Here is a 27,174-nt window from a genome sequence, read left to right as displayed (position 1 = left end):
AATGATTTTGTTGGACTACAATGCCTTTACTCATGTCAAGCTGAGGAACAATTTGTTACTCAATATATTCTGTCCCACATTATAGAAAATGAAGATAGTATTATTATTACAGAACTTTTAGATGTTATTCACTTTCATTATTGCTGTGTCTACGTACCCATTTACTAAGCACTACAAGTTTCCCTTCATTGGCCGGGAATTGTTCATGTGATGGAGAGGTATGTGATTCTTGTTCCCGTTTTCTTTCCCGTTTAATGTGACTATCCCAGCGACTTTCTCTCTCTCCCCTCCGATGTTCCCCTGGGCTGGATGACTGGTCCCTAGGTGAAGGTGAATATCTGTCTCTACTGTGTCTCCTCGATGTGTGACTTCTATGATCATCATAATCACCATTTCTGTGATTTCTGTCTCTCCAGTGAGGGCTCCTTGATCTGTCTTTCCTTAAAGGACTGTCTCTTCTGTAGGGACTTTCCCTTCTTTTGTAGGGACTTTCTCTCCTTTTGTAGGGACTTTCTCTCCTTTTGTAGGGACTTTCCCTCCTTCTGTAGGGACTTTCCCTTCTTCTGTAGGGACTTTCCCTCCTTCTGTATGGACTACCCCTTCTAATGGGACTTCTTGAGAAAGTTCTCATCCTGCTGCCATATCTACCAACATCACGATCATCATAATCTCTACTCCCCCAAGCATCAGCTTCATTGCCACCTCCTTTGGGTGGTGTGTGAAATCTCTGTCAATGAAAATAACAACTCTAACTACATGATGTGAACACAAAATACATAATTATAGTAGCAGGGTTGTAAGTGCATGCACTATCTGTATGAATTCCTATATATGATGAGCATGTGTAACACACACACACGCACACACAGACACACAGACGCACGCACACACAGACACACACTACATACCATAATTCCTCTTCCCTTCAGTTTCCTCCCAGATGCTGACACCTGTTAAACATTTTATTTATTTATTTATTAATGGATAAAACAATGTATACACATAAGGCCTGAGGCCTTCCACAGTATCCATATCCTATTACAGACTAATCATTGTCTAATCTAGATTATAAAGAGTTTTATTGTGGGTGCTGAGATTACAGGACTAGGTAAATCATTCCACTGATCAATTATTTGATGGCTGAAAAAGTAAAAAGTCCTGTCTTATTGAAGTTCCGGCTCTTTGTTTGTAAAGTTTTAGATGGTGTCCTCTATTACTGGTGGTGGTGTTCAAGATAAAAAGACTCTTAAGATCAAATTATATTGATTATTTAATATCTTGTAGAGTACCAGCCAAAATGGCGCAACGCTGAACATTTTCCAGTAACAAGATAAACATGCAATAAGGTCACTTGTTTAACTGGAAATTCCCCTAATGTGCAATACCTACCTAATGTAGAACTAAAGGTCAATAAATCTAAACCAGCCAAAGTGTGTCACAAGCAGACAAAAATGACCTGTTAAATCTACTGATCTAGTCACCTGCTTAACAATTTCAGCAGTGACCAGATTTGGCAACCCTACATACATACAGATGTACACACATGACCCTCACATTCGCTTTGATTTAATTTAAATTCTGCAGAGCCGGAGAACTTACCTGGTTGTTTCTCGGTTGAAATTGCTGTCTTATCAGCACTGCACGCTGACGGCTTCTTATTTCAATATCTTTGGGTGGAGAGGGACTTTTGCTACGTCTCATCAGAAATGACGGCTTGCTGGTGTGTACCTCAGGAATCATCTCCATGTCAGGAAGTATAGTGGATACAATCATCGGCTCTTCAACAACCACCCTTAAACAACACCGCATAAAATTCTCATAACACATTCAGGACTACATGTTAAACAGCAGGGGAATTTGGCACCAAATATTATCAAACTTTAAATTGTCTAATGACAAGTACTTTCACTACCAATCCTTTACACTATACACAGCACAAATTGCTGTACTTTGGTGGGTCATCATCAATTTCTCCTTCTTCTTCTTCTTGTTCCACTTCTTCTGTCATTATCTTCGTCTTTTCTGTCCCTTTTTCCTTTTTCTTCCTTTTCTTCACCTTTTCCGTCTTCGTTACTTTAGAATGCTGTTTCTTTTTAACTTTACGTTTCTTAGTTGGTTTATCTGCTTGTAGCTTGAGTTTCTGTTTCTTTTTCTAATACAACAATACAGACATGTATCAACAAATGAAACCTTGCTTAGCAGCCACCGCTTTAATAAGACCATCTCACTATAGTGACCAAGTCAAGTAGCAAACATAGCTAAGGTGTAAGACTTCATTAATAAGACCACCTCATCATAGTCACCATATTAAATATAGCTAAGGTGTACTTCATGGCCTCATTATAAGACCACCTCATCATAGTGACCATTTAGCTAAGTTGCACTTTATGATCTGTGGCCCACCAGATGGTTCTATTAATGTGGTCGCATTGTAGTAACCTTTTTTCTCTTCTTTCTTCTTCGTTCTTCTTCACTGGAACTGCTGCTCTCAATGGATTCATCCTCTGATGAAGATGATAAGCTTTCACTATCCTCACTACCACTAGTTGAAGATGGAGCATCGTCACTTTCTCTTGATAGTCTTTCCACCTTCTTTATCTTCTTCTTTGATGACACTAGTAGCAAAACAAAATGAGATAATGGGCCCGAGGGTCAAGTGGACAATTTAGTGGCCTATTTGGTGCCTGGAATCTATGTGATCCCAAATATTTATTTGAGCTCATCTATGTTACAGACTTTCAAGAAAACAAAGTCACAGGACACCCCTCAACGCTATTTTCAGAGCAAACAAGCTGCCACACAAAATTGAGTCTACAAATACAGCCATGTTTATTGCACACATCACTATAATAGTGCTCAGTATTATGGGAAGGGTATATATTTCATCCCAAAAACATACATAAATGCCAATGTTGTGTATTGTATTAATATGAGCATAACAAAATTCTTAAGTTTTCATTATACTTGTTTGCTGACTCTATACTGCTATAATTGTGCAACAAAAGACGTGTACCAAACTTAATCAATAATACACTATAAACAAAGTAATCGCTTCACTTTGTTTTCACTTTACACAGTTCTACACAAGGAGAACAATATGCAAGGGAATTATCTCAACTGTTGGAGGTGAGATGCAAATATTATGAACAATCCTGTTTTATTCATTAGTTACCAACACTGTCCACACTTTGCTTTGCAAAAGGGAACAGGACACAAAGAAGGACAAAGTAAAATTCATAGGAAAATCTGAAAATCCAATGATACCCGGGGGTGGTTACCCAACACTCCATATCTTTGGTATTCTCAATCACAACAGTAACAGGAGCACATAAATGCCTTGTGGAACTTACGGGCTCCTGACAGTAACAATTCCACCCCTTGTTACAATCAAAGAAATAAGCTACTGTGCTACATACAAGTACTAGCTCAAAGGTAAAAAAACAACAGCTTTAATATCACCACCACACAATATTGAATGGGTTTACAAGGGATGAACTAGATTCATCATTATAGGTATACTACAAGACAGACAAATGGTTCAAATGTGTAACGTATCCTGAATATTACTGAAAGGAGTGCAACTTTGTTTCAATGACATATCCATTACTGCCCCTACATCATACTTTATGCAACCCTTTAATCCTTATACAATCCACCCTTATATTACACACAATGTAATACGGGTTCTCATAGATAGCAGCTAACATGTTAAATGGTGATATCAATAACAAGATGGAGGTATTGAAGCAAAGTCTTTAGAACTACAAACATTGATGCTGCAGTGACTTCAAACAACCAATACAGATTTACTACACATTAAAAAACACCCTAACCTGTGGAATCAGGACAGTTGTCTATGGTCCCATTAGTATCAGTGTACATGAACTGAAATCAGGACACCTGGCTAATAACACTGTGGTCCCAAGGTGTCCAGAATAATAAAAAAAAAGTTTCACTGTGCAGTAGACTGGAATACTTGAGGTAAAAGATGAATAAGTTGGTAGTACTAATATAACACTCAATACCTTTATTAGGTTTTATTAACACTAGTTCTCCACATCGTACAATCCTGATGTCAGCATATGGTCTATGATTAGTGTCCACCCTCTGGTTCTCAATCTCTGTGACATACTTGTGTCCATCCACCACCCTCCCAAATACTGTATGCATTCTATTGGCATGGTGTAACAAAGGTAACACTGATGTTGAAACTTACCCATCCAAATGGGGAGCTGGTCGTGTTGTACTACAATAGACAAGGTAGAGAGAAGTTCACGTTATGCACTTAACGTTATGTCCCACTACTCCACATTAGCAAGAGTTCATAATACATATACTGAAGAGAGTATCCTACTCTCATATACCCTTGTAGAAGGGTGTATCGTGAAGTTATGGCATAACATTTCTGAGTTTGCCCGTTTCCCTTGAATAACTAATGATGTCATTAACTGAACATAATATTGATTGAACATGTGCCTAACAATGTTGCTAGCAACTGAACTAACTCGAGCTCTCAGTGTTTCTCACTGAACTACAAGCGTACTTTCATAGGTTTAGACAACTGCATAGACATTTCTTGCCAGGCCATTCGTAAGTATGGCTTTCACGAGCATTGCGAGTGTAACAAAATGCTAATGATTATTGCACTTTTACAGCTGCTCATAAATCACAAACTACAACACCTTGTTGTTCTATAGGGGTATACGAGAGTAGGATACCCTATACAATTGTTATGAACTCTTGATGCTACATAGGTAGTGGATTTCCATTTCCATAGGGGTTTAATTAGCCACCTAAACTTGTACCCAGGGTATGTGTAGGAACACTTGCAATTTACTACTAAAAATGTATGCACATCTTTTACTTTAGTAAGAGAGATATTACGTACTCTTGCACCTAGTAAGCAGGGTCTGTTCTCTGTGCATGCCCTCCAGTACCTAATTAAGTAGCTGGTAAAGTTGATAACAGCAAAACAAACAAACAATAAAGTCCTGGGGTAAACAATTGAGTGTTTTCTAACATGAAATTGTCCCTTAGGAAAAGTTTGAACATAGATATACTGTTACATCTATGGTGTGAATTCGACCAGGGAAGTGCAGCAGTTGGGATATAACATTGATAGGTGCATTCAACATCAGCTACTGTAACATACATGAAAAATTGTGAGCCATTTGTATTGGGTCCTCTGTTGGCCATCGATAGCTGGAATTGTCCATCATGTTTTAGTACAAAATTCTCATCTGCACAGATAATTTTCACCAAGTTTGATACCATTAAAATACTAAAATACCATCAAATGTTCCTCCATATACGGACTCTCCTCCTGTGCCATTTCCTAAAATGCATTCACAAATATCCTGCCGACTAGCTCATGCATTTTCATGTCTACTGACCGCTTGCAAAATCTCCACCTTGAATGATAAACCCTTTTACCACTCTGTGAAACGGAACGCCCTTGTAATGGAGCGGTTTATAAGTTGTGGGTCCTTCTCCTTTCTCCCCTATTTATGCAACCAGTAAATAAAAAGTAGCTCATCTATTTAATGCCCACCAGTACAAAGACATCTGAAGTTTTCACAAGTTATAGGACACACATCAGTGAATAACTCAAACACAATACGTCCTGTCGGTATTCCATTGATGGCGATGTCGAAGAAGCACCTAGGTCTCGGCATTACAATAATCACGTTGTTAATATTATACTAATGGGTACATAACTGACTTAAATTACCCACTGCTACCAAGTGGTCCCATGGTGTAATGGTTAGCACTTCAGACTCTGAATCTGACAATCCGAGTTCAAATCTCGGTGGGACCTTTTTTTTTTTTTTTTCGAATTCTCAACCTTTTTGTATCACGTTTTGTATGAGCAAATTTTTCAAGCACAAACGAAGGGACATCGCAAATCACATAAGCACATAATATTACTGAGAAAAATCATGTATAATACAGAGTCTTATCAAATCAAGATTTGCCACTCTGAAAATCAATCTGCATTAATTACAATCATTAAATAACATCATTTTACTTTTGAAGATGCTGTAGAGCTCTTCCGCTTTTTCCGACGCAATGACTGCAAAATGCAACTCTCACATGGGTACAAACACATTAAGCATAAGCATACCGAAGTGGTGTCTGAAGAAAATGCCTTCTCTACAATTCTTTGTCGTGCTGATGGCACTGAACTAGCCTAGAGGAAATCCAATGATTTCATTATCAACATACATCACTTACTTGAACGGTATCAACTTCTGGTGTAGTCACAATACCCTACAAGGTTTTTACATATAATACAAGTGATATAAAGAAAGAGAATACTATGACATATCTACAGTAGAACCTGTCACTCTATCTAGTAGTAATGTGCATAAAATAAACCACTTTTAAAACCAGGGCATGGTGTCCAGAGGTGTCTACATTATTACCATTTTTGTTGAGTACTCTAACATTTTGGAAGTCAGTGATAACTAAGTGCTGCATTTTATTAGGAAAGTATTTGCACATAACAAACGCTATTTAATCAACCTATTTATACATTTGACCTGTTGCTAAGTGCACTACATACCTGGTTACGCCAGCTGAGGTAATTTTCCTTAATATAGTGTAGCTCTTTGGCCACAGTAGATGGCCGCAGCATACCACTTGGTAACAATGATGAGTTGTTTAGCTTAACTTGTTGGTAAGCTACCAATGCTGACTGTACTTGCTACAAGAAGGATGACAGTGGTTATGCTATTAACTGTGTCCTTACTGAGATGTTGTCTGAGTCAAGGACTTGTAGTAGGAGACAAGACTCATCTGATAATATGTGAGAATGGATGAAACCCACAAGAGCCCTCTCTCCAATATCACCACCCCAATTACCCAGACTTAACTAGAGCAATGAAAGACCATAAATGCAATTACATACATGCATCCACATGCTACGTATGCACGCACGCACACTTGCACGTACGCACTCACACAGACTCACACTCACTCACACTCACACACACAAACACACACACACACACACACACACACACACACACACACACACTCACACACACACACTCACACTACACATACACACACCTGTGTGGGTGTAGCTGTAAGCCTCAGTGCCTTATCTTGCTTCAACTTACAGGCAATGTAATCAGCATCACAATGCTGTAATATTAGTATACAATAATAAATATATTAAAAATTATAAATTTAAAAATAAAGTAGGAATCTAAACGATAAAAAGTAGTGAAACAAGAGAAGAACAATGGTAACTATTACAGCATAGCTCGGTGGGAAATTCCTATTTTGGCATTGAACACAAAATAATGGCTATATCATGCCAAAGTAGGGATTTCTCACCGAGCTATGCTGTAATAACTACCATTGTTCTTCTCTTGTTTCACTACTTTTTATCGTTTAGATTCCTACTTTATTTTTAAATTTATAATTTTTAATATACTAGTTTGTTTAGTTTTTTGTTAAGACATACAGCTAGCTATAAACATGTGACTGTTCTATTAGGGTGACTGCTGTGTTAAAGTATCTCGAGGCAGTCTGCAAGATGTGCGCTTGCCAAAAAAGGGACGTGGTTTTGATCGATTATAGAGTATGTCGAGTCAGCCTTCCAAATTGAAGGTGTGTGGTCACTGAAATATAGCTAGTGAAAGAGGTGTGTCATCGTGGTTTCAATCGATAGATCGATAATGCGTAGAATGAAGAAGAATGGGCGTGATATTGTGACCTATCGTGAAGCTATCTAATACCAGTACCTCCATACAGTACCCTCCATCATAGATTATATCAGTAAGGAATATAATCTATTCCTTCGTACAGTAGTGTAGTCTAAGCGTCTTAAATAATCTTGTGGCGTCTATTTATATGCTGTTTAAAGAAAGCGTTGATACAGAAAATTAACGCCTCAATATGGTTTCGTTGGATGAAGAAGACAAGCAGCCTGATTGAAGATAAAAGAAAAGACAAGGCGCAGATCTAGAGGGCACACACTCGTCGGAACCCCAAAAGGCACATCCCACTGGTGAGTTTGTTATTGTGGTGTAAAATGGTGGCTGTGCGCTGCTTCGTTTGGGCTCTAGGCTTGCGACTGTGGTCAGTGAGTGAGGCAGTGAGTCTAAAATTCGAGTTTTGGTGATTTTTAAAAAATTTATATCCGGTCAACTGTAAGCGTTTTGTTGTATTTAATGCTGTTTTATGTACTATATAGACTAGTACTATTCCGTAAAGGTGATTTTCATCTCGTAAGATATCTCTAGGATGATTTTTAAACGCGGAAAATTTGGTGATTCGTGAAAATTTCACCTGGATTCCTACTTAAACGGTACGACTGTACCGTTTGATATCAACACAACAAGACACACATACTCCTTCATTTCTTAGTTGCATGTGTAACTCTTCCAACTTAATCCACATTTCTGGTACTAGTCTTATCTGTAATATCATCATGTCCACATCACACTAGTACAATACTACACACAATACCTGTACACTGGGCTCGTGGGTCTGAGTGTTGTAGAGAGCATAGAGGAGATAAAGTGCTGCCACACGAACATTGACTGGAAAGCAGTCACTAAGGTAGGCACTGGCTGTACTGAACAGTTGCACTAGTATCTGTAACAGATGACAGATGGGAAGGAATTGTTTAAAACTGTAATAAGCAATAACAATATGACAAAGTATTTCTGGATTACCCTATTATCTTAACAAAGTGAACCAATAAAATGGGACTATGGACATAAAGCATCCTGAGTGAACAATGTTTTGCCAAACTAAAAGCCGCCAAATCATTTGTCCAATACAAATCTGTATTAGCTCAACAAATTCGCTAAATTTTGTTCTCACCAGAATCCTATTGTGGCAAATTCACCAAAGTTTCGTCCCACCAAACTTTCCAGCTATACAGTACATCATTTGTAGCATAATTACGCTCAAAATAAAGGAAACATCTAGCTGGGAAAATCTCGATATCATGTTTTCTCTTACTCATTCCATAAATTATTATCAGATGAATGACAAAAGGCAGTACAAGGTGGTCACCACTAGCCAACTGTCAATATAGATGTATTCTTTGGGCTCTATTGCAAAGATGAAAGCATCACACACAGGTAAGCCATCTAAGCAGCTATAAAAGTTTTAAAAATTAAAATCAGGGGTAGTCACTTCCATACCGCCAGTTTGATACATTTACAACCAGGATCAAGAATTTTGTCTTGATTTCACCTATAAAAGAGCCTTGATTCTTGATTATCAATCATAAAGGCCTCATGTTGCTAAAAGTTTGCTGCTTGATCATCACTTTTGGGGATGTCTTGATCACTTCATTAACTGTGCAAAAGCCTCTTGATCACTTGATTGAATCCTGGTTGTAGGTGTTTCAACAGACAGTAAAATATTATACAGTACAATAGTAGGGGTTGGTAAGAAATCATATGGTTTCATGGATTTTCGCACCTTAAAAAACGGCCTTGCATTAAGTTTTACCCCCCAAAAAAAAGAACACCTGGAATACATTGGTATTGCTGTAATGATGCTGTACCTTGGTTAAACGAAGCAAAAAGTCGAATGTTTCGATGTACAGTGAGTTTTAAAATTTTTGAAATTCACCTGGATTTTGTCTGCCAGCCCGCCTGCTGTAAGACCTAGGTGTACGGCTCCAGAAATTTCAGACAGCTAAGGTAATGACGGCGGAATCACGGATCTGTTGTTCCGATTAAGTTCTGTCTACTGCACCATGCTGTTCGCTTTCATCATTCATCCGCTTCTTTGGTCTTCTTGAAGGATAATTAATAGTTGAGGCGTTTAATAGTTGCAGCACGCACCACAACACAAATATATGATTTTAACAAAGTGTTAGCACGTGTGCACAAGACGAGGGTGAATGGGTCATAGATACTATAGACTCCGTAAAGAGTTTATAGTATCTATGAACGGGTGCAGTACCCAAGGAGTTGTCTCTAGCATTTAATAACGCTGGGTAGTCGTTTTACATAGTCTTAATTACCAGTTTAGCTTTTTTGTGAGGTAGCTAGCTAATCATGCCTTCAGTAGCGGATCCACCTTGGGATCCAGACTTCTAAAAGCGAGGGTTCCACTCTTAATGGTGGGCTCTCCAGTGATTTTTTACTGTAAAATCATCAACATTTAGACCATTAGAAATGCAGCTGAAGCCTTTAACAGTTGCTGTAATAGCTGTAAAAGACAAAACGATAATTATTTTGGAGGCGCTTATTGCGTATGAAGGTAAAAGACAACTGCTTCAAGTGATGTTTATACTATGTGGAAAATAAAAGGAGTATAACAAAGCTAGCTAGCTAGACTAAAAAAAAAGTTAACAAACTAGCTATTTAAAAAAATTTAAATTTTAAAAGGAAGTAGCTAGGGATTGGCATAATATACATGCTACAAAAAGTAAGGAAACATGCTCAAAAATGTTACAGCTGAAATGAGAAATGATCCAGCAGTAAAAAGTAAGGAAACAATATTAGACGACTACTTGCTAAAATGAGATACACTTTAATCCCTACTATTGGCTAATTTTATAGAAGTGGCTAGATCAAAATACAAACACATCACATAAAATCTACACTACAATTACACACCTCTCTTTGTTGATATTCATCCTGCCCGACCCTGGGGGAAATAATCAATATTACTTTTTTTATCAAATATTGGACAGGCAACCTACCCTTGTAAGTATACAAATCTTGTCTCCTTCCACACTTGCACGAAATCAGCAAACCTCAGCGTCTCTAACTTGGAGAATAGTTCAATTATTTGCCAACAATCAGTTACAAACGGGCTCTCCATATCAACTTTTAAGTTAACTGTGCTGCGCGTTATTTAGACTTATTTAGAATGAGTACACGGCATGGCTCGTGGCATGGACGGAGTTACGTGCTCTGGTCAGCGTGGGAGGTGTTCTATTAAACTTACGCATTTTCATAAACAGGTGCTCTCTATTTTAGCTACCATGCTCATTAAAGTTTTGATTGCATGTCCATTTGTTTCACTTTCTTCTCTCGTCTTGGTCTCCTGTAAAGGGTGAAATTCCACCCTTTACGGGAGACCAAGACGACATTACATCCCTACAGCGTGTCCGAAATAAGGATATGATGTCGTCTTGGTCTCTTGTAAAGGGTGGAATTACTATTTTATTGGCTGAACCCCACCTTCAGCCTCTTTCTGGTGAGACCCTTCAAATACAAAACAGCTAATCGTGATGATAACGCAAGGCTTGACATTGCAGCTAATTGTTTTTGGGGAGGACGATTTAGAGGTCATACTTTGATGTCAGAATTTTAACCCTAGTGCACCCTCAAATCAACCCCTACACTCTGCATATACCGACGTCATGATAGGGAAAAGAGATGTGAATACTAACAACGGGTTCATGAAGTAGAGAATGCCTCATTTACTCCCTTAATTTTCACTACTACCCTGTACTGGTGGAATGGGTGATGCTGCTGCTCAGTTTTATAAGAGATTGGCCAACCTTTTGAGTGCTAAGCACAGTCTTTCTTATGGAATAGTGATGGGATGGCTGAGATGTAAATTAAGCTTCTCTTTGTTGAGGTCTACAATTATGTGCATTCGCGGTGCCAGGTCCAGTTTACGCTGTTCCATTGCTGAGGCACCAATTGCTGTGCAGGTCGCTGAGGCCCATATTTAAGATCACTTGTATTTGTTTATTATGTAGCTACTGTTTTATCTTATGAAAAAAAAAACTTTATTTTTGTTATACTGGACAGCCAGTAATTACTGATGTGTCCAGGGGGACCAGCCCCTAGAAAAATCAAATACACACGTACATGATCAGCTAACTATTTACATACATGCAATTACATTAACTATTTCTTGTAATTATATTTGATTCCCAAGCTATAGTCACACATATATAGTCAATTACTACAATTTGCTGATGACACTACATTGATATGTTCTGGTGAAAATCATGACACTGTGAAAGAAAAATTGTGCTCTGACCTATGGAGAATCGGCAGGCATGGATTGCATCAAGCAGAATGAAACCGGCTTAATGTCAATTAATCTAGTGTCATGTGGTTTGCTCGAAAACGTGCATCTAGTGTAGTTCCTCCTACGACCCTAGTAGATGATCACCACTTCAAGGAAGTAGATAAATAAAAATCATTTTTGATAGACATTTACAATGGGGCCCTCGTTTAAGTAGTGTGTGTAGTACGGTGCTATATTTACTTAGCCTCCACCAGAAACATTTGATGTTCTTAAGATGTTGGTTGAATTGCTAGGATTGGTAGGGTCCACAATCCAAAAAATCAACTTTACAAATTGATCCCCCTACCATTGTGGAATTCCACCATGAAACTGGAGGCACAATCGTTGTCTTACCATTTTTAGTATCTCACGAGATGCAAAAATTATTTATAAAATTTCGTGCTCAACACAAAGGACCATATAAAAGTTGCTACTTAGCCAGATCGTATCCAGAGTTGTTGTAGTTAAAAGTAATAAGCAAACAATTTGCTGTGTGCTTAGCACAGGGTTGCTTTCTTTGAAAAAAACAGACATATAAATCGATTTCAAACTACCCTAACACCCAGGGCAAGAGAAGCCAACTCTTCCTCATAGTGTTTTGATAGGTTGGGTGCATAGTCTGTCTATGTTGTTAGTCTGGAAAGGAACTGAGACTTCTTACCATCTGGGTGAAGAGCGTCAAAATTTTCTGCAGCATTAAAGAATTTTGTTGCGCTTTCTAGCTATTTCCAGTGCTTCTGCAGCCGCAACAATCATTAATTATTGACTAAAACTATGGCAAAAGATTTCCCTGGATGTTTGGTAGCAGTGGTTTTCAATTATTATTTCATCCACAGCTTCCACACAAGCTATACGCACCACGGGAGGCAGTTGATTTGCCTTCACCTCTCACACTCCACAGCAGCTTCAAATATTTACTAGATCACCCTACATCACCACTATGTTGCAAAATGTCCCAAAACAAACCAAAAAAAAGCACAAAATCTTTCATTATCGATTCAAGCTGGGTGGAGCTCCTGGTGAGCTGCTGGTATACTGCACCATATAAATCACAGAACTACTACCAAACATTTTGCATGGACCATCATTTATCATCATCCTAGGTGATCAGTGTGGCATCACACGTACTGGAAAGGACTTTGGCACTATTGAGAGAATCCCATGAAATGACACACAAAAATTTGACGCTCTTCACCTAGATGGTGAGAAGTTTCAGATCCTTTCCAGACTAACAGACTATGCATCCAACCTTATGTGTCCTTATCATATCACTATGAGGAAGAGTTGAATCATTTGCTTATTACTTGTATGTACTTTTTTAACTACAATAACTCTACATAATATCTGGCTAAATTGCAAGTTCTATCCAGTCCTTTGTGTGGAGCACAAAATTTTGATAAATAAATTTTCATCTTGCGGAATACTAAAATCAATGTTTCTGTGAAGCGGACAACAATTGTGCCTCCAGTTTCATGAGCAATGGGATACTACGATGAACATCCCACAATGGTAGGGGGATTGATTTGTAAAAGTTGATTTTTCGGATCAGTTGTGGACCCTAGGATTGACTATGCCTTACCTGTCTGGGGTCCTCCACTTAAAGAGTCACAGTTAGCATGTCTATAACGATTGCAGAACAGGTGCATTCATGATACTAAATCTATATAAGGAAATACAATCATATTTCAGACCATCATCGACATTTAAACTGGTTGCCCATCTCTGATCAAATTTTGAATCTAATTGTGCCGTGTTTTGTCACATGCAATAACAGTAAGCCATGCTTGGTTTTCAATCCACCAATCTCATTTGGACCACAACGTAGTTATCATACACATTGCAAGGACAGCTTTGCTAACCTGTAAACTTGTCATCTCTCCTCGACCATAACTTTATCTGTTCATCTGCCACTTCTTGGTGGAATTCTGATGCCACATGTGTTACTTGTAATTATGATGAATTTGTATTCACTGTCAAAGACTTTTACTTTTACTCAAATAAGCTTGTGTAGTATAGTCTTTTTTTGTATGTGTAACATGCATGGTTGTCTAGTGATTGTGTTTTGTACTGTGTTTATTGTTGTTGTGTGTGTGTGTGTGTGTGTGTGTTTTGGTAGGGAAAAACGGTTTTTGTCAACTACTGTGAGGTTAAAATGAAAATTAATCAATCAATTTGTTTGCTGCGTGACTTGCATAACCACCGGGCCTGTGAAGTACCTCAAGCTACCATATCCCAACTTCTATTCTGATAACTTCATATCGCTCTGATATTGTTGTATACAACTTACAAGTCCATTGCATTGCTAATTTACATGTCCACTTAAGAGACTATGTCCATCATTTACAATTAGAAAGCAATCGAAAGAATATTTGTAATTATTGGCAGAATTTGATATTGTAAGTCTGAAATGCCCTGCAAATAAGCATTCCCAGTGCCCCTTGTATTTAGAAGTTCAGACTCCCAAGGTCAAAATTCAAGGCTGGAAAATGTTAATGCCAACATTTTGTCACTTTGATGAAAGCTCAACGGTGAATTCAGGGTGATATTTTAGGCCAGAAAATTATCCTAATACATAGTACTATCATACTGTATGATCTACTACACCACCATTGTGTGATCCCACATCCACTCAAATGGTCATGAACTGAAAGAACACAAAACTATTTGCTAACCTGGTGTAACCAGAGATGGCTGATGTGTGCCATACAAGGGCAGATTTAGGGGGAGTGGGGTGCTGAAGCACTCCCTCTCCAAAATTTTACTTACTATCTGCTAGCTATAGAAAGTTAGTAGAAGCTACAGTATATAAGGCACAAATGCATCATGGGCAATGAAAAGAACAAAGGAAGAACTAATTTCTTTTAGGAATTAACGAGAAGTGGTCAAAATTCTGGTTTAGATAAATTTACTGACAAACTGAGTAATTTTTACATTCACACACAGAGCACACACTCATATATGAGGTTCTATGCATAATCAATAAATTATATTTCAGTGCATGCTAAAACGCTGCTAAAAATCAAAATACCTGAACAGTCAAATACTCTAACATCCATCACTAAAACTCTTCTAAACTCATAAGGAACAAATGATGAGAATCTCTTCTTCACCTATATGCATGTGCAGACATCAATTCTTTTTGAAAGGCAAATAACTTCTTTCTATAAGCATCTAGCTATACTGAAAATTACCAGGGCTACAGCATCTGGGGGTTGCACCTATACTGATCAAACTTCACACATTTTTTTAGTTTTAATACAAACAAACTGTAGCTATACATGCCTTCTAGCATGTTGCATTGAAAGTACATATACGTGTATGCATCAACGTTGAAACCGGGTCACTACTGCTGACCCGGATGACCCACTGACCCGGATGTGACCCGGATGTGACCCGGATTAATTAAAGCCGAGACGTGTTTCGGCTAGTCTCCGAAGGAGTCTACGTTTTGAGCGTTCGATTCGTGTTGAGTAAATATTGCAACTTCAGCCTAGCTGTAGGTTGAAGACCAGAAAAAAAAAAAAAAAAAAAAAAAGGTCTTCACCTACTGACAATAGCTACCCCTCACCATAGATACCCTCAGTTTCGTGCTACATACTGCACTTACTAACAAATAGGCGTGGCTGAGCATATGTCGGTAATGCGATAAGTGGGCGTGGCTCACGAAAGAGCTACGCGATAGCGTTTATAAGTTCCACGTCGTCAAACGAACAATTTCGTTTCTCACGTGATCCAATCCGGGTCAGACTCGGATAAATTGTAAACCGGGTCAGACCCGGATGACCCGGAGAAAATGTGACCCGGATGATCCGGATGACCCGGATGATCCGGATGACCCGACCCGGTTTCAACGCTGGTATGCATATATCAAGTCCTATATCATCATCAGTACTATAATGATGACAGTACATGCATCATGCATCATCACCTTACATTCCAACTTTCCAAGGGAATAACCACAGTCAGTGTTGGGCAAGTTACTTTTTAAAAGTAACTAGTTACATATTACATATTACTTGCAGCTGAACTATTTAGTTACAGTTACATATTACCCATAAAATAAAGTAACTGTAATAATATTACATATTATATTACTTTGTGTCCATAGCCTTAAGCTGTCACGTGTGAAACTACCACCTTATCACGTGACACGATTGCGTTGTTGGACAATGTGCAAGTCTTGATATAAGTAAGTAGCTGGTGAATAAGCCTTACTTAGTAGGCTTCATTACTTCGTTGTGGCTGGCGTTACTCAGTGGGTTACTAACCAGATTAGTAACTTCGTTACTTTTAGTAATAATATTACGTAATATTAGATTCGTTACAGTAACTATATTACTTAGGTAACGCGTTACATTTGCAAGTAGAGTAACTTGAGTTATATTACCTGTTTTTATAGCGTATTTCGTTATATTACTTTGTTACCACAAAAGTAATAATATTACGTAGCGCGTTACTCCCAACACTGACCACAGTATGAATCAGAAGTTCCCAATCATAAGTAATTACCCATCCTTGATTAAAAACTCTTTGAAAGCAGTTTGTATGCAGCATAAATTCACTGGTTACATTTTCAGATAGCAACGAAGTATATATTAAATGACTATACCACTCACCCTACAAAACTAGACTAATACAACTTGATTTACTCCCTTTAATGTACCAATACGAATTGAGTGATATACTTTTTTTCATACAATCCTACAAAACTCCCTACCCCCACTTCAACATTAATAACTACATATCAATGAAAGTATCAGTATCCACAAGATCATGCATCATCATCAGGCAATTAGTTAGTCCATCATATTTCCACAACTAATTCAAACCGTCATTTTTCTTTTTGCCGACTACCAAGATTATGGAACTCTCTACCCTTGATTGACCTTAATCTACCTTACGTGACAATAAAAAAGCAACTCACCCAATTTTTATGGCATCACTTTTTAAACAATTTTAACTCTAATAATACTTGTAGCTACATTTCATTTTTGCTGTCCCTGTTCTTTCTGTACAAACAACACACATGCACATCACCCCTTTCTCCTGTATATGTAACTAAGTAGTATATTTTAATTAGGTAGTTAGTATTTGTAATTAACTACTGGCAGTTTGTAACCTTTAGCTATCAGCCACCCTATTCTAATCACCAATCACCATTGTCAGTCTTGTAATCAACTATATTTGTACATGTACAGTGTGGTTGTAAAACTAATAAATAATAATAATAAATAGTATCAGTTTAAGCTAATATCTGGAGATTGCATGCACTCCTAGAGCACTTGAAATTCAATGCAGCGGCATTAGCTAAGGCCACATAAACTTAATTTTGATTAGTTTCTCTTCCTTCTGTACTCAAAATAGCAGGACGGTGGATGTTTATTTTATTTTTTACTGACTATAGATAGCTAGTGAATATTAGCTAGCTAAAATGACTCAGAATGCCGTTTTCCTATACGCATAGACTGGGTACCAACTTTAAAAGGTGCTGGATATAGCTGCACTCAGCCACCAGTGGTGTAAAAAATCCTAAGAAAAACAGCCATGCAGGCGGGAATGAGAAACTAATAATTAGCTAAGCCATTTATGTGCCCTATAAAGCTGTGCCCTTTAGCTACCATGCATGCACAGCATGCTAGAGAATACATGCAGTGATTCACTAAGTGACTCACAATTCTTATGCTTGTTCAGAAGGCTAAACTCGGCAAAATTTCCTGTGCCCAGGGGGGACCAATTATGGTTGCTGAAACCGTGTTCCGGGGGACAGCAGTTGTAGCATGACAGTCAACCCCACAACCTCAGACCCCCATATAGCTACTAAACAGATGCTAAAAGCATGATGCATGGGCGAGCCTGAGTTGTGTAAAAAGAGATGCGGCATCGACTGTTTCCATGAATAGCATTTAATGTGTGTGTGTGTTTGTAGCTATAGCTACATACAGAAATGCTCAGGCTACTCTAGAGGTAGCTGGAGGAAGATGAAAAAAGTTCCAAGTCAGTGGGAGGCTCATTGGTCTGCCAGTATATAGCTACAAACTGTGTGGAAGCATAGTCAGCTAGGACTTAGCTATCTGCCTGTTTTCTGGCGGTTTCATGCATTGGCCAACTCGAGGGCCAACTGCATGCTCTCTTCTGCCGAGGGGTGTGCATGGCGTCTATCAGGTGTCTTCTACTTTATCTGCGCATTTCTGCATGCTGCCATCCTCGCCCTGTCTCGTTCTCTCCCTGCCTTCTTCTTTGTCCATGTCTATGTATAGATAAGAAGTCGTGGCCCAAGTGACAAGAGAGATAACCATCATTAACAATTGTGATGAAAAGATGTACAACAAAACAAATAGGCATGCGAAACCTTGGACAGCATGCGAACACGAAAAGTAGAGGACTACACTGTGGGCATGGCAAGGCAAAAACAACAACAACAAAAAAGACTAATTACTGTAATTACAAAAATAAAACTGTCTAATTTGTGCACCACTATGTACAGTTTCGTGCTAGAAAAATATTCTAAGCCAAGTGGCGCAAATGCGGCCTTTTTCGTACAGGAAGTTTTCGTGAACGTGACGCACGTACCATTCACCCGGGCATCCACCAGCCAGTGTTCCCTCCTCGCCCTGTCTCGTTCTCTCCCGGCCTTCTTCCAAGACGGTCTTCTTTGTCCATGTCAATGTATATGAAAATAACTCTCGGGAACTCCCCAAAGTTGGCTCCGAGTGTGGCGCTTGGCCGGAATCTGGGTGGCCTGCGGCCGGATCAAGTCACGATAGGGTTGGCTTTTTTTTCAGGTAGCTATTTGTCCCGTTTCACTTTAGGATTTAGCTCAAAGATTTTATACGCTTAGGCTCCTTGGCTATGGGTAAACACCTCAAACAGACTCTGCCTTCTGTGTGCACCCTCCAGTGCCAAACTGATAAAAGAGGATCAGTAAGAAAGAAAGAATAACTCTCGGGAATGGTCAGACGCAAGGGTCGGCTTACGAGTGACTACTGCCATTTGTGGGGCTCGCCCCAATGCTCCGCATGCTGCATGAGTGTCCACTTAACCATGCCTTTTTAGCTAGATACCTCTACTGAGCTTAGCACTCCCTTTGGTGTAAATCCTAGATCCGCTCGCCTAGATCTGCCTCTACATGCCATGCACGTGATGCGTTATCACGTGGTATTAAATAGCTACCCCTGGCCAATTTTCCGGCATGAAGCGTAACACTGAGGATCTCGTTGAGGATAACGTAACCACTTTGGTGAATAGATCCCGATGTCATTCTGAGAGTAAGGATTCATCCGTGTTGTGTATGAACATACTGTAGGTGCGTGGACTAGCTATCTCTAATACCAGCAGGAGCGCATGGCCTAGCTATATGGTATTCTTGTCCATAGTCATTAATTTCTCTGAAGAAGAGTAACACAAAAGGCTAGACAGCCTATAATCTATGGCCTGTACACAAGGTGGTCCCCAACATACCGTATAAGGTAAGTAGCTAAGGGGTTTCCGGAAAAAGTAAGGTTAAAAAAAGATTTCTCGATAGCTTTATAAGGCTGTTTTTATTTATTTAGGCTTTATGGTGTGAAAACACCAAAGGTCTGTTGGTAGCAACCAACAGCCATGAAATACGTACAATAATACTAACCACTTAAGTAATTACATATATAGTTAAGATTATAAGTGGTTAAAATTGGTAGTTGGAGGTTTAGTTTGGTGACATCTGGAGCATGAAGAGTGCAGATTGCTGTGATCCATCACGATTTATTTATTTCCCATATATTTACAAGTGCACATTGGAAAATTTTGGAATTTTCAACTAGAGTAGGGACCACATATCAAAACTACTCTAGCTACATTTTGTCAAATCACAGCCATTCTACCGATGGTCTATTTTTTTCACAGAATATAAAGTTTTACCCTTAATTCTGAATTAAAATGATGTAATATCTGCTTTATATCCCTTTCACTACCTCAGGTTGGTCGATTCAAAAAACCTTTTCATTCCCTTTTCCAATATAAAATACATTTTGCGTTTTGCACTATATACAGAAAATACAAAAGTACAGGAATTAGCACCTATAATTTCTATAACACATTATGCAATGAAAGAAAGCCCTTGAATTGCACTGTACAATGCCGCCTGTACTGTGGTTGTAATGTTACCAAGTACAACCTGTTATCCTCAACCAAATCCGCTAAACTTTGTATTATTTATGTGTTGAAGTGTATTAATTAAGTATTCATCCGTACTGAGTCTTTAACTGGTAATTTTACAGAGAAGTACACGAAAATCCTAGCATTTATTTACGTACCTGATGGTGTGTAATTCATCAGAGCAAGGCTCTTTCTGCAATTTTTGCATTCATCTCTGAGCAAAATCTAATATACCACGGGACTTGTCTGACATCAAGGAATCTGATAAACCAAACTGTGTTTCCGTAAACTGAAGTATGTGGAATTTATAGTGGTTAGTTTACGAGGTGGTGTAATTTTTACCGAAAAAGCTAGGGCAAAACCTTGTGGAATCCAGTAATTTGACATTAGTTTTGATATGATAGGCACATCATTAAAAAGTACCGAAACAAGCTGGAGTAGTGCATGATATTAAAACTGCTCAAGATACCATAACAGAAATGCACAGTAGGGGTATAACACTTATTGTTTTACTGTACAGCACTACTCCAGCTTGTTTCAGTACTTTTTATTGATGTGCTGTGGTCCCTACTCTAGTTGAAAATTCCAAATTTTTCTGTGTACTTGTATATATATTTTTTTGTTATACTACAAAAGCCAACTAGTGTGCGATTGAGTTACTCTAATAGTGCAGTCATCTTATTAGAACATTCAACTACTCTATTAAAATGTTCAGCCTCACCCTGTGTAGAGTTCAGGTACATAACAAATCACCCTAGAGAATTTTGTGTGTCTATTGTAAATATGAAACTGATTATAATGTAGCTATTAGGGTGACTTGTTACACAGTTGAACTGTTTATTTATGTGTAGCTGAATACATGGTGACTTGATTGTAGCTGATCTCTCTGATTTGTAACATAGTTAAACTCTTTACAGGGTGATTTGTCCGCAGCTGAATTTTTATAGGGTGACTTGGCTAAATTCTCTACAGGGTAACTTGATTGCAGCTGATCTTTCTACAGGGTGACTTGTTCGTACCTGAAATTTCTACAGGGTGACTTGATTGTAGCTGATATCTCTACAGGGTGTGGCTGAACTAAAGTTCAGCTATAAAGCAAGGTATCCTGTATACAGTTCAACTTCATGTAGCTAGTTGCATAAAGTTCATTACACAATATATTATTTTTTGCCATCTACCATGCAGCAGTTCCTCCAGAGTAAAAAAAATCTGCTGATATTTAGCATTTCAAACTCCATTTATTGTACGTTGCTTGAGCAACTTGACACACAGCCGGTTGACCTTTTGATGATAAAGAATGCACCTGCTACATAGCTAAAGTTGAATTCACTTGGACTGAATTAAAAGCCTTGTCCAGTAGACTAAACAATATGTACACATTATGTATATAGATTGTGTTTGGTCCTGATTCTTGAATCTTTTGTCTGTAGCAACCCATGATTGCTGTAGGTAATTGATCTATTCTCTTTGTAGCAGATCTAACACTAGTGGATGGTGCAGTAGTGATTGATCAAATTACAAATAGTAAGTGACTTGTATTGTGTATTATTACCATTACCAGTATCATGTGTGACCTGTAGAGGATGATACTCCAACAATGAGAGATCTCAACAGATATGTTACCAAGAGAAAGTATGCCACTGATTGGAAAGACATTGGAATAGAGTTGGGATTAGAACTAGATGTACTTGATGTGATTGAGAAAGACAATCCTCAGCAAAGTGTTTCTTGTTTACAGAAGACACTAGACAAGTGGTTAAAGTTAACTCCTAATGCTACATGGAGAACACTGGAGATTACTCTTACTAATGTGAGAAGATTACAACTCTGTCTTGATCCTGTTGATGATGTGTATGGTGAGAGCATTTTAATTATGTAGGTATGAATGGTAATTTTCTTTCCATGTGTTTGTATATATCAACTACTGTATTTAAAACTTGGTAATAATGGAAATAGCTAGCTTTTTTTTTTATGGTGAACTTTATGCTCAATATAACTCAGTACATACAAGTAGGGCTGTCACTTTCAATTACTTTATTAATCGATTAACCATCGATTACTAAATCGATTAATCTATATTTAGTGAACACTATGCATATAGCATCAGCTACACTTGATCACCATTCAGAATAACATTATAGTGGTAAAAGGAGAATTGAAGGAATGGCAGCAGTTGATAGGTAGTTACAACTAGTAGTACATACAGGCTGAAATTTAGTTATGAGCTCAGAATCTGTCATGAATGTGGTGAGCCAACTAGAGGTGTTGAGAAAAGAGAAGTGATGTAACTTTTGCTATAAAGCACAACAATACCCCTGGTTACCTATGGTGGTGTGGCCTCTATTACATAACCCAGACAATTAGGCACCACACATATTTGAAGGGTAGGTAAAAACAGTGGACCCGGGACCAGGGGACCTGCGGAAATCCAACTCTGCTTGGGTAGTGATGAAAGCCAGAATGGAACGGAACGGAATGGAACCAATAGGGGGCGTGCGCCAAGTTTAAAAATCGCTTTAAACAGATTATGTGCTGTTTCCAACTTTCACACAATAACTAAAATTAGTTCGCTACTGCTATAGACATGCTAGAAAACATTTGCTCGATGGATCTATTTAATGCCCACTGCAAGAATGCATTGTACAATTCAGAATTGTCTAAGTTGAAAAACGATCATTTAGCTAAGCTGTTAACCTATTTTTGTAAGCACGTTAATACAACATACTGCAGTTCGCTAACTCCCGTAAATCGCTGCCAATAATGGTAGAATTATAGTCGCTTCAGAAAACCAGCGACACTTGTACAAAACGGCTTGAATACCGCTACAACATAAAATACTACAGTAGTTTACCTTTTGGAATGGTAAGGAAGTCATTCTACATCAGGATTAAACTAAACTGGATGGATTTTATTTACACACCTTGCCACGTGGTGGGCATTTAATAGAACTTTCGAGCGAACGATTACTAGCATGCTTATTAACAGAAACAAACTAATTCTAGCACAATTCTAGTTATTGTGTGACAGTTGGAAATATTGCACAACCTGTTTTAAACGATTTTTAATTTGGCGCGCCCCCCGATTGGTTCCATTCCGTTCCGTTCCATTCCGGCTTTCATCAGTACCCACTCTGCTTGGAATTTTATACACTTCACAGTATTCTATACTTGTACTAGGTACCTCTGCAAGTAGTCTTGCATGGCCAATCCACCTCCCCGCCCTCACGGCATCTCGCATGATGTTTACACCAACGAAATTATAAGCGCCTCTGAAAAAGTGTCTGAAGTTGACTGCATTTATAGGCCACTGCCTCAGAGATGCCAACCTCTCAATAATTTTAGGAGTGAGACCTCAAACACTAGTAGCAATGTGAACTAAACTCAAGTGCAGCTCCATGATTTTTGGTAGTGAAAACCAAACAAAAAAAAAAAGGTCACTGCATGCTCAAAGTACATAAATAAGCACAGGGCTGTCCAATTTTAAGCACAGGGCTAATTATGAAGCAGGTCAGGCGTGAGAAATGCATGAGAATTAAGCTGAAAGAGTGAGAAACAGAGGGGTAGGCATGAGAGCATGAGATTGCTAGCCAAAGAGTGAGACTCACGCCTAATGTCTGCTGCCTGCTACACAATAAGCATACTAGTCTATTATGCCGCCTAGCTACTAGAGTAGTTTAGGTACATTGTACAAATGCACCATGATGTATGAAGAGCTGCTGGAACTTGCTTAGCTTGACTTAGCTGGTAATTGTTCGCCTGCTGCACAATGAGCATGCTAGTCTATTATGTCACCTAGCTACTAAAGTTTAGAAACATTGTGTAAACAAATATTCTGGGAAAATAGCAAGTGACCTATAATTAATGCAGTCAGCTTCAGACACTTTTTCAGAGGCGCTCATAATTTCTATTTGGTGTAAACATAGTGCGAGATACCACGGGGGGGAAGTGGATTGGCCATGCAAGACTACTTGCAGAGGTACCTAGTAGTGCTGGGCAATATAATGAATATATTTTGTATCATGATATATTTATTTATGTTGTGATATGTTAGCTAGAAATTATTATTGTGATAGAACTCATGTGACCTACCCAGTACTATTTAAATTTATAAAATGGTGCCTCTAGTTTTGCCAAGCCTTGCACTGCACCCTCATTGAAAGTGTTACAGTAGTTATATCATTAGATATTCTGGTAACATGTACATCCAATCTAGTATACTTTCTACCATTTTGAAAGGTGCTAGGTAAATACACAGATATGTTTACAATGATCAATGCAATGCAGTGGGAAGTAAGAACAGTAGTTCAAAGAGCCAATGCAATTACAATTGTAATAGATAATGGTGACAAAGGTATCCCAGATTCAACCTTAAGACTAAGTATAGTAACTTGTAAGCTATCAAATACACTATATCGTGATATATATTCATATCGTGAATAAATTTTGCCATGACATGACATAAGAAAAATGTATATCGCCCAGCACTAGTACCTAGTACAAGTATAGAATACAGTGAGGTGTATAAAATTCCAAGAAGAGTTGGATTTCCACGGGTCCCTGGTCCCGGATCCTTGAATTTCTCTATCCAATGCCGACCGTACAAATGGGAAAATTTTGCCATAGCGACAGTTATTTACTGCTGATGATGACATAATACGTGCTCCATACATTAACCTATTGGAAAATTCAATTATCTCGGCAATTTACAAGTTGTTATCCTCAACCAAATTCGCTAAGTTTGGTATCATTCTATGCAGCGAAGGATGCTTAATAAGACTCTGACCATACAAATTATTAAACAGGTTAGTTTACAGAGATATTTTGAAAGACATGTGTTTTACGGGCATTCTGAACACACTTAAGTTATTATCAATACACATATATATCATATGCTATCACAAAAAGTAAACAAAACCAATGTACTTAAATATCAGTGAAGTAGGGATCCATGTTGTGAATAGGGATAGATGCTGTAAAACAAGAAACATTATAGCTACACCATAGTTCAATCATTGGTGATCGCACCCTTTTAATTTCAGAACATTAACTTTTGTTTATGAATGATTATCATATGTGACCCAAACCGGTCTTATTGCCTATTTAAAAATATCGAGAAATGCCAGTTTTAAGTATTGACTGTGTTGTAGCTTGCCAGTGAATGAAGCTATGAGTACCAAAGTTCACATATTTCATACCAATTCCTTGCCACCGTTCATACGGATCACACTATGCTTGGGAAAAACAGTCAGCAAAACCAGACCACTTAAGTCTAGCTGATTTTGATAAAGAAATTTGATAGTTTATTCATGTAGCTTTGACAATGTGTTCTTGGTGAAAATCAAATCTGTTGTCGTGAGCGATAAGACTGGTTTTCCCAGACCAAGCCACACAATTAATTCAAAGTTCTGATGACTTGGTTATGGCAAGATTGCATTGTGAAGGTGCTGTCTCGTGTAAAGCAATCAGTTATATCCATTACAAAATAATTTAATGTCTTATATTCTTGCATGTAGGGCTCTCACGATTAATCGATAATATCGATTATTCAATTGGGCTGGTAAAAATATAATTGATTTTTATTTTGTAATCGAATAACCTTGTAGTATATGTGTCATCAATAAAATTTCTAAGTGAAAAGCCTCTTTGCTCACTACAACAAATAGAAAGCTTCTGTGTACTTATTCCATAAAGCACAAAGTTACTAGAAGCCATACAACTGAATGTGTAAGTACTGCTACTTGTGTTAAAATATTCTTACCCAGATCTTCAGAAAATAGTAGCTGCTATACTTCTTATCAAAACTTTGGTGGATGGCCTAATAATGTTAACCAGACATTTTTTTTCTGTTGATTTTGCTACATATCAGCCACTATACCAGCACAGCCCTGGAATCTCATGTCTGGACTCCAATCAAGGTCTGCCTCCATTTTGAAGTCTATCCCTTGCCCACCCCACTACCCCCCACCCTCCACCCCTTTGTGAACACTCGTGATACTACTTTGCTCATCCAACTGCTCAGATTTTCTATCTAATTTGGTGGGAAACTCTATGAGCAGCTACAAGTACTGGAAGTGGTCTGAAAGGTAACAGATTGATGCATCTTTTGTGTAAGTTTCATACGCATGCTTGCTGTCTTTGGCGAGTTATGTTAACTTGAATTCTTTAAACTGTTTATCTCGAAACTTCTAATGTGCAATTTGGATCGTTTCCCAAAATCCAGTCACAAATTATGAAGAGACCAACCCCATGGAAAGTATTGGCCTATATTCACATGGCAAAAGAGAAGGATTGAAAATGAAGAGGTATGTTACAAACCAATTATGGCAACTTTGGAAAAGTTGCCACTTTTGACAACTTTTGATCTGCTCACAATTTCCATTTTGGAAAATTTCTGCAAGTGTTTATATTACTTAATTTTATTGAAAGTACATTATTCAATACAGTAGGACTGTATATTTCACGAAAAATGTTGACCAGAAACCAGCCTCACAATTCCTTCATGACATCTTGGGTATTGGTTAGGTAGAATCAGTGTCTTCAGAGTGACTAAGAGCACTTCAAATAAGAAGATGATGCTTTAAGAAGATGATTAGTATACCTAAATGGTCTATTCACCCATACAGCTAGGTCGCAGTTATTATATCTCTTTGGGCAATCAGTTTTAAGGTATGTGTAGTGATGGCAGAAAAATGAGTGAATATTTTTGCGGGTCTTTAAGTTTGTGTTGCAGGTGGCGATTGATAAAGATAATGATGTAATAAACAAAGGCGGATTTAAGGGGGTGCAGCAACAAATTTTGATGAAACCGTTACCAAGTTTGGTGCTTTTATCAACAAGTGATTGTTTTTTTTTCTTTGCCGCTCTACCATAAAAGCATACATGGGCAATGAAAACATGAAAAGAGTGAGAATAGAAGAACTAATCTCTTCTAAGAATCAACAAGAGGGGATAAAATTACTTAAACAGCTGCTAAACATCAAAATACTTTAATAGAACAGTCAAATACTTTAATAGAACAGTCAAATACTTT

General features: G+C 38.1%; 3 protein-coding genes and 1 non-coding gene across 6 annotated transcripts; 2 read left to right on the top strand and 2 right to left on the bottom strand.

The window, feature by feature from the left end:
• Nucleotides 1–35: 35 nt before the first annotated feature.
• On the bottom strand, nucleotides 36–5,826 carry LOC136248771 (peptidyl-prolyl cis-trans isomerase G-like). Its single transcript, XM_066040572.1, has 11 exons — nucleotides 5,552–5,826; nucleotides 5,394–5,501; nucleotides 5,291–5,335; nucleotides 5,153–5,240; nucleotides 4,217–4,246; nucleotides 4,026–4,171; nucleotides 2,440–2,615; nucleotides 1,950–2,152; nucleotides 1,600–1,792; nucleotides 909–950; nucleotides 36–727 (listed from the first exon to the last, which is right to left on the bottom strand). The coding sequence occupies exons 1-11, from the start codon at nucleotides 5,673–5,675 to the stop codon at nucleotides 125–127; spliced, it is 1,758 nt and encodes a 585-aa protein (XP_065896644.1). The 5' UTR covers nucleotides 5,676–5,826; the 3' UTR covers nucleotides 36–124.
• Nucleotides 5,747–5,818, top strand: Trnaq-cug (transfer RNA glutamine (anticodon CUG)). The gene has a single exon. It is a non-coding gene; the product is annotated as a tRNA-Gln (tRNA).
• A 48-nt stretch (nucleotides 5,827–5,874) lies between the features above and the next one.
• On the bottom strand, nucleotides 5,875–10,860 carry LOC136248773 (uncharacterized). The gene is made up of 11 exons (XM_066040573.1): nucleotides 10,685–10,860; nucleotides 10,599–10,629; nucleotides 8,482–8,610; nucleotides 8,365–8,430; nucleotides 7,075–7,149; nucleotides 6,752–6,874; nucleotides 6,566–6,706; nucleotides 6,235–6,270; nucleotides 6,125–6,190; nucleotides 6,029–6,073; nucleotides 5,875–5,979 (listed from the first exon to the last, which is right to left on the bottom strand). Exons 1-11 carry the CDS (start codon nucleotides 10,804–10,806, stop codon nucleotides 5,965–5,967), a joined length of 849 nt encoding a protein of 282 aa, XP_065896645.1. The 5' UTR covers nucleotides 10,807–10,860; the 3' UTR covers nucleotides 5,875–5,964.
• Nucleotides 10,861–19,140: 8,280 nt separating this feature from the next.
• Nucleotides 19,141–22,157, top strand: LOC136251641 (uncharacterized). Of its 3 annotated transcripts, XM_066044097.1 has the most exons (4): nucleotides 19,141–19,277; nucleotides 21,619–21,669; nucleotides 21,726–21,955; nucleotides 22,025–22,154. In XM_066044097.1, the coding sequence occupies exons 1-4, from the start codon at nucleotides 19,202–19,204 to the stop codon at nucleotides 22,028–22,030; spliced, it is 363 nt and encodes a 120-aa protein (XP_065900169.1). In that variant the 5' UTR covers nucleotides 19,141–19,201; the 3' UTR covers nucleotides 22,031–22,154. The 3 variants fall into 3 exon arrangements, with proteins under 3 accessions (XP_065900169.1, XP_065900167.1, XP_065900168.1); XM_066044095.1 differs by having other exon boundaries at nucleotides 21,726–22,157; XM_066044096.1 differs by having other exon boundaries at nucleotides 19,155–19,277; nucleotides 21,622–21,669; nucleotides 21,726–22,157.
• The last annotated feature ends 5,017 nt before the right edge of the window (nucleotides 22,158–27,174 follow it).

Source organism: Dysidea avara, chromosome 3 (assembly GCF_963678975.1).
Source record: "Dysidea avara chromosome 3, odDysAvar1.4, whole genome shotgun sequence".
Taxonomy (NCBI): Eukaryota; Metazoa; Porifera; class Demospongiae; order Dictyoceratida; family Dysideidae; genus Dysidea; species Dysidea avara.
The sequence above is the reverse complement of the archived record's forward strand: the minus strand, read 5'-3'. Positions and strand labels throughout refer to the sequence as shown.